We start from the raw sequence: 18,511 nt of genomic DNA, 5'->3' as shown, positions 1-18,511 counted from the left end.
TGATCTATATAGATATATATAAAATGCACTTTTTATCTATCAAAAAGTGTTTTCCAGCACTAAACCTTTCATCTGATTTCTAAATTGCTGCATGTAAATTCCAAAAGCCAATATAAAGGAATAGTAGTGGTAAAAAAGCACTTGTGGGTTTAACCTCTTCAGATCCGCGCTATTGCCAAATGACGGCAACAGCGCGGACCTACATTGCCGGGACGACGTCTATTGACGTCGTCGCGTGCACGAGCGGCCTGCACGCCCCCTGCAGGGCGTGAGCGGCGTGCTCGTTGATCAGCGAGTCTATGAGACTCGCCTGATCACAGATCAGAGTAAGGGGTCGGTCCCGACCCCTTACAACATGATCAGCTGTCAGCCAATGACAGCTGATCATGTGATGTAAACAGAGCCGGTAATCGGCTATATTTCCTCCTCGTGCTGACAGCGTGAGGAGGAAAAAAAAACCTGATCACTGGCGGCCGTGAGAGGGACATCAGTCCTGATCACGGCGATCATCTGCCCCCTGCCAGTGACACAGCAATAGGCAGCAGTGCCGCCTACCAGTGCCCACTAGCGTCACCCATCAGTGCCCACAGTGCCACCCATCAGTGCCCACAGTGCCACCCATCAGTGCCACCCATCAGCGCCCACAGTGCCACCCATCAGTGCCACCCATCAGCGCCCACAGTGCCACCCATCAGCGCCCATATCAGTGCAACAACAGTGCTGCACATCAGTGCCCATCAGTGTCACCTACCAGTGCCCATCAGTGCCGCCCATCACTGCCCATCAGTGCCCCCCATCAGTGCCGCCCATCAGTGCCCCCTATCAGTGGTACCCATCAGTGCCACTTATTCGTGCCACCCATCCGTGCCACCCATCAGTGCCACCCATCAGCGCCCATCAGTGGCCATCAGTGCCGCCTTATCTGTGCCCATCAGTACCGCCTTATCTGTTCCCATCAGTGCTGCCTTAACTGTGCCTATCAGTGCCGCCTTAACTGTGCCTATCCATGCCCATCAGTGCAGCCTATCAGTGCCTACCAGTGCCGCCTCATCAGCACATATCAATGAAGGAGAAAAATTACCTGTTTGCAAAATTTTATAACAAACTATGAAACATGATTTTTTTTTTTTTTTTCAAAAATCTTTTTTTGTTTGTTTAGCAAAAAATAAAAATCCCAGCTGTGATTAAATACCACCAAAAGAAAGCTCTATTTGTGGTTTCATTTGGGTACAGTGTTATATGACCGTGCAATTGTCATTCAAAGTGCGACAGCGCTGAAAGCTGAAAATTGGTCTGGGCAGGAGGGGGGTTTAAGTGCCCGGTAAGCAAGTGGTTAACCAATCTTGTTTTTTTTTGTACAATTCTCCTTTAAGGGGGTGTGTCCTTTGCCTACATACTTTTGTTGATAGGTGTCCCTCATTCCCATCTTAAAACATTAGGAGGTATGCTTCTGGTGCCCATTTTTCCTGCTTTATCCACAGAGTCTTCTGCTGCACTCTAAGGGTGCCAACTGAATACTTCTCATGGACTTCATATGGACTATCATATTGTATATATAATTTTTAATCTTTTTTATCTCAGTCAATATCTATATATATAAATCTAGCGCCACTGTTTTTATTTGTTTGGTCATTAGTCTAGGCTTATGACATCATGCACAGCTCTCTCTTGTGAGTTTGTCAGCAAGGGAGGAGGGATGAGTCATAAGAGGGCCAATGAGAGCTGCAGAGCTGGAGGCATGTCTGTGTAAAACCAGGAAGTGAACAGGCAGCAGCTTCAGCTGCCCACAGTTAAAATGGTTGCAGCCAGACTCAGTGGAGGGAGATTTCTGCAGCATATTTGGCAAGTACAGAATCACAGTATATATAAAATAATATACAAAGTGGTTGGAGGGAAGCTTCAGAATGGCAAAGATGTTTTTATTACAGATGTGAGAAGACTGCAGTTCCTCTTTAACCACTTGCTGCCCGCCCACCGTCATATGACGGCGGGACGGTGCAGCTGTTATCCTGGGCCACCGTCATATGACGGCACGGCCTTCCAGGCCCCCCAGGGGGCGCGCGCCCGTTGCGCAACTCGTGTCACGGTGCGCGTGCCCGGTGGCTGCGAAGTCCGCTGGGCACCCACGATTGCCCAGTAACCGAGCAGGACCGTGTATCTGTGTGTGTAAACGCACAGATCCACGTCCTGTCAGATGGGAGGAGACCGATGGTGTGTTCCTTGTACAGAGGAACAACAATGGGTCTCCTCCCCTTGTGAGTCCCCTCCCTCCACAGTTAGAATTACTCCCTAGGAACATAATTAATACCTACAGCACCCCCTCCTAGTTAACCCCTTCATTGCCAGTCACATTTATACAGTAATCGATGCATTTTTATAGCACAGATCACTGTATAAATGTGAATGGTCCCAAAAATGTGTCAAAATTGTCCGATGTGTCCACCGCAATATCGCAGTCACGATAAAAATCACAGCCATTAGTAGTACTAGTAAAAAAAAGTAATAATAAAAATGCTATAAATCTATCCCCTTATTTTGTAGACACTATAACTTTTGCGCAAACCAATAAATATACGCTTATTGCAATATTTTTTACCAAAAATATGTAGAAGAATACGTATCAGCCTAAACCGAGGAAAAAATTTGTTTAAAAAAAAAAAAATTGGATATCTATTATAGCAAAAAGTAAAAAATATTGTGTTTTTTTCAAACTTGTCACTTTTGTTTTGTTTATAGCGCAAGAAATAAAAAACGCAGAGGTGATCAAATACCACCAAAAGAAAGCTCTATTAGTGGGGAAAAAATGTTAAAAATTTCATATGGGTACAATGTTGTATGACCGCGCAATTGTTATTCAAAGTGTGACAGCGCTGAAAGCTGGCTTGGGCAGGAAGGGGGTGAATATGCCCAGTATTGAAGTGGTTAAGGTGGCTCTTTCCACAGCCTTGTACGCAGCACAGCTCGAGCCATTCATCATCCTACTACTGTAATTGGTCTCTGAGAGCTTACAGCTCACTCTTGATTGGCATCTATACGGATCCGCCCACACGAGGACCTGGGTGCTGACGTGTTCGAGGTGTCTAAGTCAGTGCCTGAAGGAGCAGGAACACTCTCTGAAGCTGTCGTGTCGGTAAGTGTGAGGAGAATAGGGTAAGGAAAGGCGTGAGGTTGCTAAGCGCGACGTTTGTGATAAATCGTATCCGGCGCTTCCTAGACAGTACAGGGGTTGTCATGCCGGAACTGGCAGAAGAATGTTCCGCTGGTGACGTGAGAGGTGAAGGCCCCCAGAAACTGTCAGGAACCTTGGAGACGGGATGAGGAGGACGGTGTAGAGCCCGGCTGGAGGAAGGCAGGGGCAGCAGTTGTGTGTACTCAGTGCCCCTCACCGCCCGGCTGGCAGCTGACATTCAGGTGTGCAGAGATAGAGGGGGAGGGAGGGAAGTGACAGTACTACGGAAGTGATCAGTACACAGCCCATCTAGGTAACCTCAACTGTCACATCTATGACACCTACACTCTGTAATGGGCCAGTCTCTGTGATCAGGAGGAAGCCCTGCTAATATAGGTACTTTCAGCAGATAGCATTACACAGGAGCACACTGGTGCATGATCGATCCCATGACACCGTGTGACTGTTTATGGAATGCTAATGATCACCTTGGGGGAGAAAGAAAGGTCTGTGTTGTAAGAGAACTGGCAGGTTGAAGTTTTTCATCTGGCAGGTTGAAGGTTCATTCCCACCAGCACTCCCAATAAAGTAGAGTTTCTGGGTGCTGTGCCAAGAAGCTGCCCTTCAGCATAATACCACAAGAGATCTCACTCACCGGGCACGTCTTCCATTCAGAGAGCGCCTTGCATTTTTAGGATAGGAGGGAACTAAACCCTCCTATCTTTTACAGCCAAGGAAGTTGCCATCTTAGCCTCTGTTTGATCTGCAGTTTCTATGATGCTGCACATGTGGCACGTTATGACATTTTGATGGTCAGAGCACAAGCAACTGTGGCCGTTATCATTCACGGCATTTCTTGAATGTAAAATGTTGTTGTGGGAAACTGTTACATTGAAAGGTTTTAGTTCTGCTTTAACCACTTCAGCCCCGGACCATTTGGCTGCCCAAAGACCAGAGCACTTTTTGCGATTCGGTGTCGCTTTAACTGACAATTGCGCGGTCGTGCGATGTGGCTCACAAACAAAACAGAAGTCCTTTTCTTCCCACAAAGAGAGCTTTCTTTTTGTGGTATTTCATCACCTGTATGGTTTTTATTTTTTGCACTATAAACAAAAAAATAGCGTCAATTTTGAAAAAAAGCGCATTATTTTTTACTTTTTGCTATAATAAATATATCCCCAAAAAATATATAAAAAACAAACTTTTTTTTTCCCTCAATTTAGGCCGATACGTATTCTTCTACATATTTTTGGTACAAAAAAATCGCAATAAGCGTTTATTGATTGGTTTGCGCAAAAGTTATAGCGTCTACAAAATAGGGGATAGTTTTATGGCATTTTTATTAATATATTTTTTTTTTTACTAGTAATGGCGGCGATCAGCAATTTTATTGTGACTGCGTCATTATGGCGGACAGATCGGACACTTTTGGCGCGATTTTGGGACCATTCACATTTATACAGCAATCAGTGCGATTAAAAATGCATTGATTACTGTGTAAGTGTGACTGGCAGTGAAGGGGTTAACCACTAGGTGGTGCTGTAGCGGTCAAGTGTGTCCTAGGGAGTGATTCTAACAGTGGGGGGGAAGGGCTATGTGTGACATGACACTGATCACCGCTCCCGATTACAGGCTGTAAGCTGTGATCAGTGTCCTGTCACTAGGCAGAACGGGGAAATGCTTGTTTACATCAGCATTTCCCCGTTCTTCCTCTCTGTGAGACGGTCGCGGGTATCCCCGTGGACATCGAGTCCGTGGGACCCGCGATCACACTCACAGAGGTGGCGGCGGGCGCGTGTGCGCCGGCAAACCGCTTCTTAAAGGGCAACATACAGGTACATTAATCTGCCTGTATGTGCCCTTCTGCCGACGTATATCGGCGTGAGCCGGTCGGCAAGAGGTTAATGAATATAAAGCGTTCTTTGATTGGATGAGGTAGAGAGGAGGGGCAGTGACATCACATATTTTAGTATAATTACTATCTTTATTATATAGTAATTACCTTACTATAATCTTGTGTAATCTTTTTATATACTTTACTATATTGTTAATATTACACAATATTTGTAATGGTAATGCGGAGAATGGAAAAATGTGCAGCCAGCCTTGGACATGCCTTACCATTTATTTTTATGTTGGGTTGCAAAGCCATACCTTATTAGTAATTATATAGTAAGTGAAAGTTGTTTTTATTTTTTTTAAATTTTGTGTGTGTATTTTGGGTACACCTACTTATTTATTTATTTTAGCTGTGTCCCATTGAGAGTGCCATTCTCTTGTCCTGAGAACAAAACGGGAAGTGAGAAGAAATCTTCCTCAATTTGACGGTAAGCCCCCCTTTGGATAATTGTCACTGTATCCTCATTGGAAAGATTTGCCTTTTTTTCTGTTTCATGACAATTGTAAGATTTTGGATTTCTCATCATTTTCTGTCCCAGTGACAATGGTTATTAGAGCAGATAGACAGAATGAAGCCCCCAGCAGGGCACAGACAGCAGTAAAATCTTCAGAGGTTTTATCTAAATCCCCAATTTTTTTTTTTTTTTTTTTAGTTTTGGTTAGAGTTAAGGGCTAAGTTCACCTTTTTAAGGGAAAAAATGTGCATGTGTCACTGTTTTCCTCAACCAAACTGTCAAACCATTAAATGTCTGGTGTCATAACTGATCGCATGTGCAGCACTATGGCAGTTGCAGATCAAACAGAATCAGCTTCCTTGGCTGTAAAGGATAGGAGGGTTTAAGGCTGTCAGCAGATCGGCCTCTACAAACTTGGCAGTGCCTAAAAATGAAGAACAACTGAGCATGTGCAGAGTGGGGTGAGACAGTGTATTACTGGATTTGAAACAGTATAGGCACTTATTTTTAATGTCTTACATATAACCTGCAAAAGGAGGCCAGCCTCAAGTGATCTAGCAGGACTTCATTTCCAAACTAAAGTTCCACTTTTAATACAAGTGTAACATTTTGCTAAAGGTGAACCTGCCATTTAGGTTTTATAGTGCCATCTGTTAATAGACTGTTAGGAAGATTCATTGTTTGTTTTTTTGTTTTTTTAATTTGTGCTGGCAACCGTTTTCACTGGAAATTAACTTCCTGTTATGATTTCAGGACAGAGACTGAAATGAAACCTTTTCAATAGGACAGTGGCATCATAAAAACAGGGCTATTACTATTTCCTTGTCTATCCAAAAAAAAAAAAAAAATGTTTTTGGACACACTTGAACGCAACTTTAAGCAATCTTGGGCATACAGGACAAAGATACATCCTGTCTACAAAGGACCTTCTGACCCCTTAAAAAGAGGTGATTACTGTACCCCCCACCACTTCTTTCTATGTCACAGTCGTTGACGTCTGGCACTTCTGGTTGTGGAGGAGCGTGTGACCTCCTAACCTGTGGCCATGCCAGTCACTAGGCCCAAGCACTGTCATATGACCGAGGGAATGATGTCACTGTTCCCCCTTAGCTGCCAACAGAGCTCATTCTAGTGCTGACTGCAACCAAGTAAGGGAGCGAGTATAAGGGGTTTTGCCGATTGCAGAGACACTGTCACTTTGCCTTGCATAGACAATGGGGTTTATTTACAAAAGCTGGAGAGTGCAAAATCAGGCTCACTTCTGCATGGAAACCAATTGGCTTCTAATCTCAGCTTGTTCAATTAAGCTTTGGCAATAAAACCTGGAAGCTGATTGATTTCTATACAGAAGTGAGCCTGATTTAGCCTTCTCCAGCTTTAGTAAATAAACCCCAATGTGTCTTAAAAAAAATAACTGCGCTAAAATAAACAGCTTAAGTTTATTTCGTTAATGGCTTATGTAAGATTTGATCAGATTTTAATGCTGTACATTTAAAAATTAATTTCCTACATTTTTTTATTTATAGTTTCACCCCCTCAAAATCAGAATTTCCCACCCTATGCAGTTATTACTACACTTAATTACTGTTAAGAAATAGTTACATTAATCTCTTATCATTCATGCAAGATTGTTTTCGTGGTCCTTGTGCTAGTTATTGCATTGACTGAAAAATCATTCCATATAAAGTAGAAAAGGCTTTTCAGATCGTAAGCCATGATCGAACACTTTTCTCTTTCATTTCCTCCTAGATATGGGTGTTCTTCATTCAATTGCTCTCCTGTGCTTGTGGCTTGTAGTTTCACCACCCATTGCAGCGGATAATCGATACAAGCAAGGCGACCCAGTAACATTGTATGTAAACAAAGTGGGACCATACCACAACCCACAGGAAACGTATCACTACTACCAACTGCCAGTGTGTGCCCCCTCACAAATCCTCCACAAGAGCCTGACCTTGGGAGAAGTTCTGGATGGAGACCGGATGGCAGAATCTTTGTACAAGATTTCTTTTCGAGTTAATGTTGAGAGGGAACCACTATGTGAGCTTAAACTAGCTGTTGGTCAGGTAAATCTCATCTTCCATCTTCTCTACAGTATAGGCATGTGGCACCATGCACCAGGGCATGATTTCAAGGTTATGTGTTACCATAGTAAGGACCTAGGACTTTTTGTAACTTTATACTTGAGATGTCCTACACTTTTGTGGAAGATCATGCAGTTTGTTAATCCCAGAAGTCAATAATGATTTGCTTCAAGCAAATCGTTTCCTAAATCTATGGTTACATGGCATGCTGAATTCCAAGTCTTCTATCTTCAATACTGTAGAGGAAGTGGGTCCTTATTTAGAGATCTAAGTCCCTGTGGGGTGAGGTGGACACTTGTGATTGGCTGTCCAGTGTTGGGGTCTTCTCAAGCTCCATAAGATTACAGAGCGTGACAGTGTCACAAAGAGGTGCCTGGTTAACCCTAGCAAAGAGTGCTGGGATGAATCAGTGTTTGGCTTTTAGAGGTGACACCTATGGGGGATACGGATGGCTTGGGTAGATGAGTGAAAAAGAGTTTCAGAAAGTATTAAAAAAAAAATAATTCATGATGAGAGGATCTTTGTAGTATACTGTTCTATTCCTCTTGCACTAAAGGCGCTATACATGGTATGAGTTAACACATGGAATCATATTGTTGGAGGAAGACAGTTGTGAGAGGGTTCGAGAGGCTTTGATGCAATTGGGTCTTTCATGGTTGTATTATCAGTACTGCGTTGATGTTGTATTGTACAATGTTATTGTGGCTGTTCTGGAACAAGTTTACTTAGTTTTAATAAAGTTTTTTTAAAGTATATGAAAAAAATAAACCGTGGAAGGGAGGAATAGGAGGGAAATGAGCTTTGCCTGAATATGTCTTTTAATTCACAATGGATAAGGCAAATTGGAGAGCAGAAGAACCAGCAATTTTTCATTGGCTCTGAAAAGTATCAGATCCACCTTGCCTCAGTTTGAATGAAGTTGTAAACAGTTAAAGTGCAATGCTAGGTACACACGGTAAGTTGTTTTTTGTTCAACTCAGCGGGTTGAAGGAAAAAAAAAAAAACTTACAGATCGCCATACTAACACATCCCATGTTAGTGCAGCAATCTCCCCCACTGAGCTATTGTGTTCTGACAGGGGGATGCCTCTTTCAGAACATGGAGATCGGCGATCGCAGCCATTGGCTGCAAGCACTGATCGGATGCTGGTTTTCCAGCATGCTTGTTCGGTCGTGGGAGGACGAGGAGCTGTACGCACGGTTCCTGCCGAACTGACTGATTTTTAGTCCGTGTGTACCAGCTTATATGTTGGCAAAAACAGTCTTTGAATCTTGAATAGAGTAGACAAGGGTTTAAACACCTGTCGTTTGTTTTTGTTTTTTTTTTTAATTGGTTGGTGTCCCCTATGGGTAGATTCTCGCAATCTGTTTGTCTTGGTAACCATTATCACCGAGACAGAAACTGATGGGAAATACTGGACCTTGCATTGTGACAGTGTCTGTCAGTTTCTGAGGGAAAAGCCTAATGGAGCACAGACGGCAAGAAATAAACTGCCAGGAGTCTTAACCATTCCCTAAAACTAAAACTTAAAAAAAAAAAAAAAAAAATAGTTTTTAGCTATACACTCTAACCTATCTATAGCTGCAATTGTGGTTAGCAACCTTTTATTTTCTGTGTTGTATCACATCATTTATTAATCATAAATCTAACCATTTCCTTTGAGGTTGGAGTCTGTTGTGATTCTTCATTACTTTGGCCACAGTTTAATTAACACATTCTCATACAATGTGAGTTTTTGGTCTATAGACCCCATTTTGTAATGACTTTAACAGGGTTTCTGAATTAGGGTTCCTCGAGAGGTTGCTAGGTATTCCATGAGCAATTTCTGCCTCTCAGATAAGTTCCCATTGACATTAATGATCTTTTTAAATTATCTGTAAGGCGGTAATTCTTCCCAATGATCACAAGTGTAAGGAGAATTCTTCCCACTGACCATCACACTAATGTATTATAAGTTGTAGACGCAGTAATTATTAGCAGGGGTTCCCTGAGCTCGGAAAGTTATTTTAAGGGTTCTTCTATGTTAAAAAGGTTGAGAAAGTCAGGACTATATAACGAGGATATTTGGAGGTCTTGTGAATTTGAATCTGTAAACGTGGTCAGCTCTGCTGTTGTTCAAAGAAGCTAATTTTGTTTCCTTTTTCCTGGTCTACACTGTTTTTGTTACGCAGCCTAGAGCACAACTGAAGTGCTTTATGTACTTGAAAGGAAGCTTTAATCTAGAGCATTGTTAACGTTGTTAAAGTTGGTGTACTTACCTAATTCATATGTTAATCTTGGATAGATAACTAGCTAATGTTAGATTTTGCATGTACAGTATTTTATGGTATGTCTAGGTATGGGGCGAGGTTATTGACTTGCTTGTTATAAAGCAATAAAGCAAGTTTGATGTTCTACAGAGAATACGACCTTCTGAAGGCTTAACAGAGAAGTATGGAGGGTTTGTTATTTTTTTTTTTTGTTTTTATTTTTTTATTTTTTGGAATCATACTCATCTAGGTAGATGCAGCATCGGTCCTACCGTCTGCTCTAACACTGAGAACTGAGCGATCAAACACTGCTGATCGCTCGGTTCTCACTATTAGTCATTGCTCTTTGCCCCCTGCTTACTGGAGCGCTGGGCTGTGGAGAGAGCGGGAGCTGCCAGCTCAGCCTCTCAGCGACTTGCTGAGAGGCTGAGCCGGGTGTAAGTACAGGCATGTGGGCAGATCCTTAGAAAGAAGAAAGAAATGGCTGCACATCCAGGACTTCCGATAGCCTTTTATTATGTTCGCAAAGATAACACCAAAGACACCAAACTGGTCACGTAGACGTGTTTCACACATACATCTTGTGCTTAATCATGATCATGAAGCACAAGATGTATGTGTGAAACGCGTCTACGTGACCACAGTTTGGTGTCTTTGGTGTTAGCCTCTTATTATGTTTGCAAAGATATCGGAAGTCCTGGATGTGCAGCCATCTCTTTCTTTCTTCTTTCCAAGTTTCCCACGGAGGCGGGCCGGGGTTGGAACTCTGCAAGACATTCCAATCAGCTTTATCTTCATACACCTGGAGCAACGGTTCTCTTTCTTGCATGTGGGCAGATCCTGACTTCATTGTCACGATCTTGCCCGATACTGGACCAGTTCTATGACGTCAGCCAACAGCGGGCTTCAGCCAACAGCGGCTTCAGCCCACCGTCTGCTGAAAATGGGTCACAGTAGTGCAGAATGAACTGCACTCCTGTGATCCACAGGAGAAGTACAGCCAAAAGAGCTTTGGCTGTACTTCTCCTTTTAGGGCCCGTACACACGATCAGAAAATCATATGAAAATTACTGCTTTCGAATCGATTGTACAATAATATGATCATTAGTATAACACTTTCGGGAGCCGATCATGACAATCCATGCAAAATTATCAGATGGGGCAAGCGCAAAATGTTTTACCATACGATACCATATCGTACGATTTTTGTTTTAATTAGTACAACACATTACATAACTTCCAATTTTTTTTTTTCTGTCGTACAAGAATTTAAGTAGCTTTAGTAACCCCTTCATTTTCCATACGAGATAAACAAAAAACGGACGATCAATCGTCTGTTAATCTCATGATGTGTACTAGGCATTAGGATAAAATGCCTAATATATATATATATATATATATATATATATATATATATATATATATATATATATATATATATATATATATATATATATATATATATATATATATATATATATATATATATATATTTATTATTTAAGCAGAGGCTCTGGAGAATAAAATGGTGGATGTTGCATATTTTTATGTCATGTGGTGTAGTGGGTAGCACTCTCGCCTAGCAGTAAAAAGGGTCGCTGGTTCGAATCCCAACCATGACACTACCTGCCTGGAGTTTGCATGTTCTCCCTGTGCCTGCGTGGGTTTCCTCTGAGTACTCCGGTTTCCTCCCAAGATATGCTGGTAGGTTAATTGGCTTCTGTCCAAAATTGGCCCTAGTATATGAATGTGAGTTGGGGACCTTGGATTGTGGGCTCCTTGAGAGTAGGGACCGATGTGAGTGTGCAATGTATATATGGAGCACTGCGTAATTTGATGGCCCTATATGGGTACCTTAAATAAATAGGGATAATTGTAGACACGCACCCACACTCACTCAGGTTGAACTGGTCTTTATTCAACCTTACTAACTATGTAACTATGTGATATTTGCACAGCGGTATCTCAAACGCAATTACAAAAAAAATATACAATTTAATTTTTAATGCGCAAAAACACAATATAACATGCAGTGTTTTGGTAAACTATAAAAGATCATGTCACGCAGAGTAAATAGATAACAAACATGTCACGCTTTAAAATTGCATATGCCCGTAGAATGCTGCCAAACTACGGTACCTAAAAATCTCCATAGGCAAAGCTTTAAAAACCTTTACAGGTTAACAGAGTTACACAGGAGGTCTGGTGCTAGAATTATTGCTCTCGCTATAATGTTTGTGGCGATACCTCGTGTGTGGTGCGAACACTGTTAACATATAGACCCCTCCCGCCAAATGTAAAAGCGATCCAGAGGCTAATTGGCCACTAGGATTGCTTTTACAAAAAAGACAATCGCTGGCCCAAAAAAAAAAAAAAAAAAAGGTACCAGGATGATGCCTGTAGCTGCAGACATCATCCCGGTATAGCCACTGCATCTCAAGGATGTACGGGGACGTCCTTGGTTGGCAAGTGGTTAATCCTGCCATAAATAAACTTGTTCTAAGGTGACAATTTACAGTAAGTGAGCACCATTGTCACTGTAGGACAGGGTGTTAGAACTACAAAACACCTCCCTCTTTTTTTCCACAACAGGAGGTGTTTTGCAGTCCACAGAGATATCCGAGAACAATGCTAGCTGAAAACGGCCGAGAGGCAGATAGTGCAGGAAGTTATCAGCTTACAAGATTTCTAGCTGGATCAACAGCTACTGTTTTGCCCTTGTGGAAACAGATATACTAGAATGCTTTAATCTGTATATATTTAACAGTATAAAAGAAAGCACATGAGCAATTTATTGTTGGAGTTTACAAACATTGGGGATTGGAACAGCAATCCTTTTTGAAATGTGTATGGCCAGCAGGGAAGGGATGTTTCTATGTAAGGTATGTGACAACAGGTAGAATTTCGGAGCTTGCAGCGGAGATAATGGCAACTTGAATCTCCTCCTCCCGTGTATAAGGCCCGGTTCACACTGATGCGAGTAACAAATGCGATGCGTCCAAAACACTTAAATTTGCATATCATCCCTAAAGTCATTGTTTTCAATGATGGTCGTTCACATACATGCTTCGCAATTCCTCTACGAATGCGATGCGATTAAAAAAAAAAGGGTCTTGTGTGAGTTTACTGCATTGCGAATTTAGTCTTCATAGACATCAATGTAAATCGTTCTTGAATAGCATTGATGGTTCACATATGTGCGAATTCGTCACCTCCAGCTCCTCCTCCACACACTCCACAAAAACCAGGAAGAGAACAGGAAGTTTGGGTTCCATTGGCCAGACAGAAATTGCAGTCACTTCCCAAAATGACAACTCCTTCCAGTAGAATCGCAGTAAATTAGCAACAAACACGTAATGAATTCGCAATGAAGATTTGCAACGCAATCGGGTCAAAATCGCGCAAAATTCACAACGCATCAGTGTGAACCGGGCCTAAACCAACAACAGGTTTTTGCTGGGGAATTCCATTATTGGCAAGCTAGCACAAATTGTCTTCTGAGGTGAGGTTAGATTCAAAGGTTGTCACATCTGCATAGAAGTCATCAATAAACTAGGTTATGTCTGTGATGGAGGTAAAATAGAAACAAATTGGTGAGTTAACCTTCAGAATGGTTTGGGTTGATTCTCTAGCCATGTGGGCCAATTTATGTATTACACAATAAGCTGATAACTACAATACTAGTTTGACAGGAAATTAAATGGGAAAAGGAGGTGGTCTGTAGTATATACATTCCTTGAATAAATGTTACAGCAAACTCCACACAACAATCCATCCTACCCCTCCTACTAAATTAGATATGAGGATTTGCAATGCTGCCAGGGGAGTGAGGATAAAGCGGGGGTCCACCCACACCGCCAAAAAAAAAAATATTAAAAGCCAGCAGCTACAAATACTGCAGCTGCTGACTTTTAATACATGGCCACTTACCTGTCCCAGGGTCCAGCGATGTAGGCAGGCGAAGCCGAGAACCCGCTCGGTTCTCGGCAGCTGCCGCCGCCATCCTAGGTGAGGGAATCAGGAAGTGAAGCGTTGCGGCTTCACTTCCCGGTTCCCTACTGCGCATGCGCGAGTCGCGCTGCGCGTCCCAAGTGGTCCCCGCTCTCTCGTGGGAGCTGTGTGTTTCCCAGGAGACAGCACGGCGGGGACGGGAAGAGGCGTAGACTCCCATGGGAGTCTATGCCGGAAGTGGGTGCAAATACCTGTCTTAGACAGGTATCTGCACCCCCCTCCCCCCTGAAAGGTGCCAAATGTGACACCGGAGGGGGGGAGGGTTCCGAAAAGCGGAAGTTCCATTTTTGTGTGGAACTCCGCTTTAACTGTATCTACACCCAAAAACAAAATTCATATTTTGTAGCTTATTAGTCCTTCTGTGTGCTGACTGCATTGGTGTCCCTTTTTCCACCCTGGGTTTTCACCTGGTAATATTGCTCGTAATGCACATCCTGTCCTGGGGTGACAACGCTCACTGACTGCACTATATCTATAGAGGAGCAGCGTTGCCACCTTGGACTTTGATATACAAGAAGCCCTCTTTACCTTTATTGGCTTTACATTGCATTGGGATGTTGTGTAGTTCAGTTATAGCTGGAAAAGCAGATACAATTGTTTGAGTTATCAGTTTTTTACATAAAATAAAAGGTCTGCAGTCACCAGTGATGCACCTCCATCCCTATATATATGCAAAAAAAGAGAGAGTCGCCCTGGGACTTTAAATGAGATGGTCACAGTTAGCCACTGAGTAACAAGAGTAATAGCAGTATAAATGTTTATTAAAATTAATGTACATACATGGATAATATAGCATATTAGCTCAGCCAATGGATTTGCACATAATAAAGAGAATAACTAAAGTTGATACAAACGTTATAAAATACAGTTTATACAAATGCACGCATCAGAAAACCCGACGCGCGTTTCGCGAGATCATCACTCGCTCATCAGGGGTGGATGCGGATGAGATGTATCTAAATAGACAAAGTCCATCTTCTCCCCCTCAGCTCCCGTGCCATACTCTGGCTGCTGCCGTCCATTTTGGGGGGTCAGCGACGGAAACTCTGGTTTCGTTCATTGGTAAGTATTGGGCCGTTTTGCACTGTCCCATTCTGCCATTGTTCTTACATTTACCACTATGACACATCTTTTTGTCTATTTAGATACATCTCATCCGCATCCACCCCTCATGAGCGAGCAATGATCTCGCAAAACGTGCGTCGGGTTTTCTGATGTGTGCATTTGTATATACCGCATTTTATAACGTTTGTATCAACTTTAATTATTCTCTTTATTATGTGCAAATCCATTGGCTAAGCGAATATGCTATATTATCCATGTATGTACATTAATTTTAATAAACATTTATACTGCTATTACTCTTGTTACTCAGTGGCTAACTGTGACCATCTCATTTAAAGTCCCAGGGCGACTCGCACTCTTTTTCAGTTCTTTACACAGGAAGTTACAAGGACACTGGAATTTTTGCAGAATCAATAGGCGTTTTCTGTGCTTGCAAAAAATGTAGATAGCCGGAATAAAGAAAATTGATGCAGTCATCACATCTGAGCACTGTAAGTTGAAGTAAATTACATTTTTGGATTTAGATATCCTTTAAAATTTTCAAGCTCATAATCCATAAACAAAGCACTTACACAGATACCATGTTTGTTAGGTTGTTACATGGTAAGTGATTTTACTTGTTTGAAGATCTGCACAGAAGCTGGTTGAGGACATTAACAAGGACCATGGGCACTCCTTTTGCAAATACTGCCACACAATTATATCAGCCCTGTCATCCATTTTAATTTGATGAATCTTATCTTAATGGCCGTTTCACACCGATCAGTCATGCTGGAAAACCAGCATTCGATCAGCGTTTGCAGCCACTGACAGCAGCGCTAATCAGTGTATTCTGACAAGGGGGAGGGGGGGTCCCCCTGTCAGAATACAATAGTGCAACAAGGAAGATCCCTGCATTAACATCATTTGTATTGATAAAGGGATCTGTCAGTTTTTTTTTGTTTTTTTTTTTTTTCAGTTCAACCTGCTGGTTAAAGAAAAAAAATCTAAACATGCATACACCAATTTAAACAATCTCTGAGGGGGAAAAAACCCACAAACACAATAAATCACTATTCAACAGTTTTATGACTCTTCATGACCCCCCAGTCCATAGCCCACTAATTTTCCTTATCTCACCAACTGTCCAAATTTATTAATTTTTGTGTATAGTTTGTGTTTTTGTAAGATTTCCTCACTTAACATTCAGCTAAAATTTTGTGTATTACTACTGCTTGGACCTTGAAGAAGGGGGTACAAACTGAAAGCTTGTCCTGAAAATTTGGATGTTAGTGCAAATAAATAGGATCTTGGACAGTACTCAGTAGTTTTTGTTAAATATTGTCAAAATACAATGCAATACAATAGTTTTATTGGTCCAGCTTGGGCCAATGTAAGTATGCATCTGTCATACCAGACCCTGTGGAAGTTGGAAATCACTATAGTAGGCATTGTTACTACGGTGATCACCGCTGGCTCCCAGGTCTCATACCAAGGGCTGTCCTGCTTCATAATGAACACAGGAGATCACTCGCTTTAGTACAGGCATCATTGAGAGAAAACTTTGCATTTTCTCAATGAATGCAAGTATACTGTGTTTTGACTGTGGAGAGGCAGGGAGGTGATGTCACATGCATACTTATATTGTTCCAAGCTGGACCAGTGTACCTAAAAAAATAAAAAAATAAAAAATACATGCCTAAACTTCAGATTTAAAGGAGAAGTATGGCCAAAACTCTTTTGTCACAGGAGTGCACTTACTTTTGCTCTCCTGTGACCCTTAATCCTTTCGCAACCATTCTAAATTAATAATCTGTCTAGTCCACCAGGCAGAGGCGGCCTTAGGCAAAACTGTGAGGCCCCACTCACACCCATGATGGGAAAAATAATTCAAGTGATAAAAATTAACTGCATAAGGAGGGTAATTGGACACAGTACAGGGGAAGGGTAAGTGGGCACAGTACAGGGGGCAGGAGGGTATAGTAAAGGAAGGAGCAGGAGGGCACACTATAGGGGAGGGCACAGTACAGGGGGAGCAGGAGGGCACAGGACGGGGGGGGGGGTAAGTGGGCACAGTATGGGGGGCAGGAGGGTACAGCACAGGGAGGAGGATAAGTGGGCCCAGTACAGGGGGCAGGATGGTACAGCACAGGGGGGACGGTAAGTGGGCACAGTACAGGGGGCAGGAGGGTTCAGTACAGAGGGAGCAGGAAGGCACAGCACAGGGGGGAGGGTAAGTGGGCACAGTACAGGGGGCAGGAGGGCACAGCACTGGGGGAGGGTAAGTGGGCACAGTACAGGGGGCAGAAGGGTACAGTACCGGGGGAGCAGGATGGCACAGAACGGGGGGGGATAAGTGGGCACAGTACCTCTGCCACCGGGGAAAGTCCTGGGGTATCTAGCCAGGGTGACCACAATGTATCGAATTTACCAGGGCGCCCTCTATGTTGGAAGATAAACCTTTCCAGCCATCATGTGAATTCGGTCCCCGTGATCTCTAGGGCACTGATGACAGTCAAAGTCCATTCTCGCTCCCATTCTAAATAGCCTTAAGTCCTAAAATGTACCCTCAAAACGATGTACAACTGGGACAGGAGTTGCGCTACATTGAGGGAGGACATTTGGACAACCTGTAGGGCCTCTTCCCACGTTTCTTCCTCAAACGTGCCTACATCATTTTCCCACTTGCTCGCCCTAAAGGGAATTCAGACAGGAATACCAACAATAGCATTGAATAGCAGCTAGAAATAAAGCCTTTGAAATAGTACACTTCCTCCATGTAATGAAATATGGGAGTTGGGGATAACGCCCACAGAGTCTCGCTGGATTGAGCTCTGACAGCATGTTGCAGCTGCATATAATAAAAGTACATCGTCTGCGGGAGTCGGAATCTGCAAAGATGTGCTTCAGGTGCGTGACTCCCTGTTTCCTCCACCGAGCCCCACATGTCAAGGAATCTAGTTCCACAAAGTATCCATTGTCCCAAATTGCACTATATCTAGTAAAGCCTTCAACAGCCTGTAAGTGTCTGACCTTGTTCCACACCTTTTTAATCAGGGCAAATATAGGGAACTGTTTATTATATTTTGCATAGACCAAGGCCTCCAATTCCTCTGCTACGTCATTAACCCCAGTTATTTGAAATATAAGGGCCTTAATAGGGTCTACTTCCAAGCTTCACCCTGCTTCCACTTGCGTCGAAGACATGGTCTGAGCAATATGCTGTAATTGGGCCGCTAAATAATAAAGCCATGGATTAGGTAAGGCCAGGCCTACTGCGTCCTTGGGTTTTTGTAGTTGTTCCAGCTTAACTCTTGGGGTTTTATCATGCCATAGGAAGGACCTAAAGATGGAATTGACGATACAAAATATTTTAAGGGGAACTACCATTGGGGTATTATGGAAAATCAAAAATCATTTTTATTAGGTTGACTTTTCTTACCAGGGACATTTTTAATCTTGACAATACTTTAATTCTATCCCGGATGCGACCCAGCAGGGGTGACAAATTGAGTGAAATATAATCTTGTGTCTTAGGGTTGACATATACTCCCAGATATTTAAAGCTCGAAGTCACCAGCACATTGTGTATCGTAGGAC

The 18,511-nt window shown here is 42.6% G+C and overlaps 1 protein-coding gene across 3 annotated transcripts in view; it reads left to right on the top strand.

The window, feature by feature from the left end:
• The first annotated feature begins 3,063 nt into the window (after nt 1-3,063).
• The window catches only part of TM9SF1 (transmembrane 9 superfamily member 1), a 39,163-nt gene continuing 23,715 nt past the window's right edge, over nt 3,064-18,511 (top strand). The window contains exons 1-3 of one of the 3 annotated variants that reach the window (XM_073632789.1): nt 3,064-3,130; nt 5,419-5,496; nt 7,273-7,589. In XM_073632789.1, the coding sequence (XP_073488890.1) occupies nt 7,275-7,589 (315 nt within the window). In that variant the 5' untranslated portion in view covers nt 3,064-3,130; nt 5,419-5,496; nt 7,273-7,274. Of the gene's footprint in view, nt 3,131-3,224; nt 3,412-5,418; nt 5,497-7,272; nt 7,590-18,511 lie in introns of those variants that run through there. The other 2 variants (XM_073632786.1, XM_073632791.1) reach the window with 2 other exon arrangements.

This window comes from Aquarana catesbeiana, linkage group LG01 (genome assembly GCF_042186555.1).
Source record: "Aquarana catesbeiana isolate 2022-GZ linkage group LG01, ASM4218655v1, whole genome shotgun sequence".
Taxonomy (NCBI): Eukaryota; Metazoa; Chordata; class Amphibia; order Anura; family Ranidae; genus Aquarana; species Aquarana catesbeiana.
This window is presented reverse-complemented; position numbering and strand designations above follow the sequence as displayed.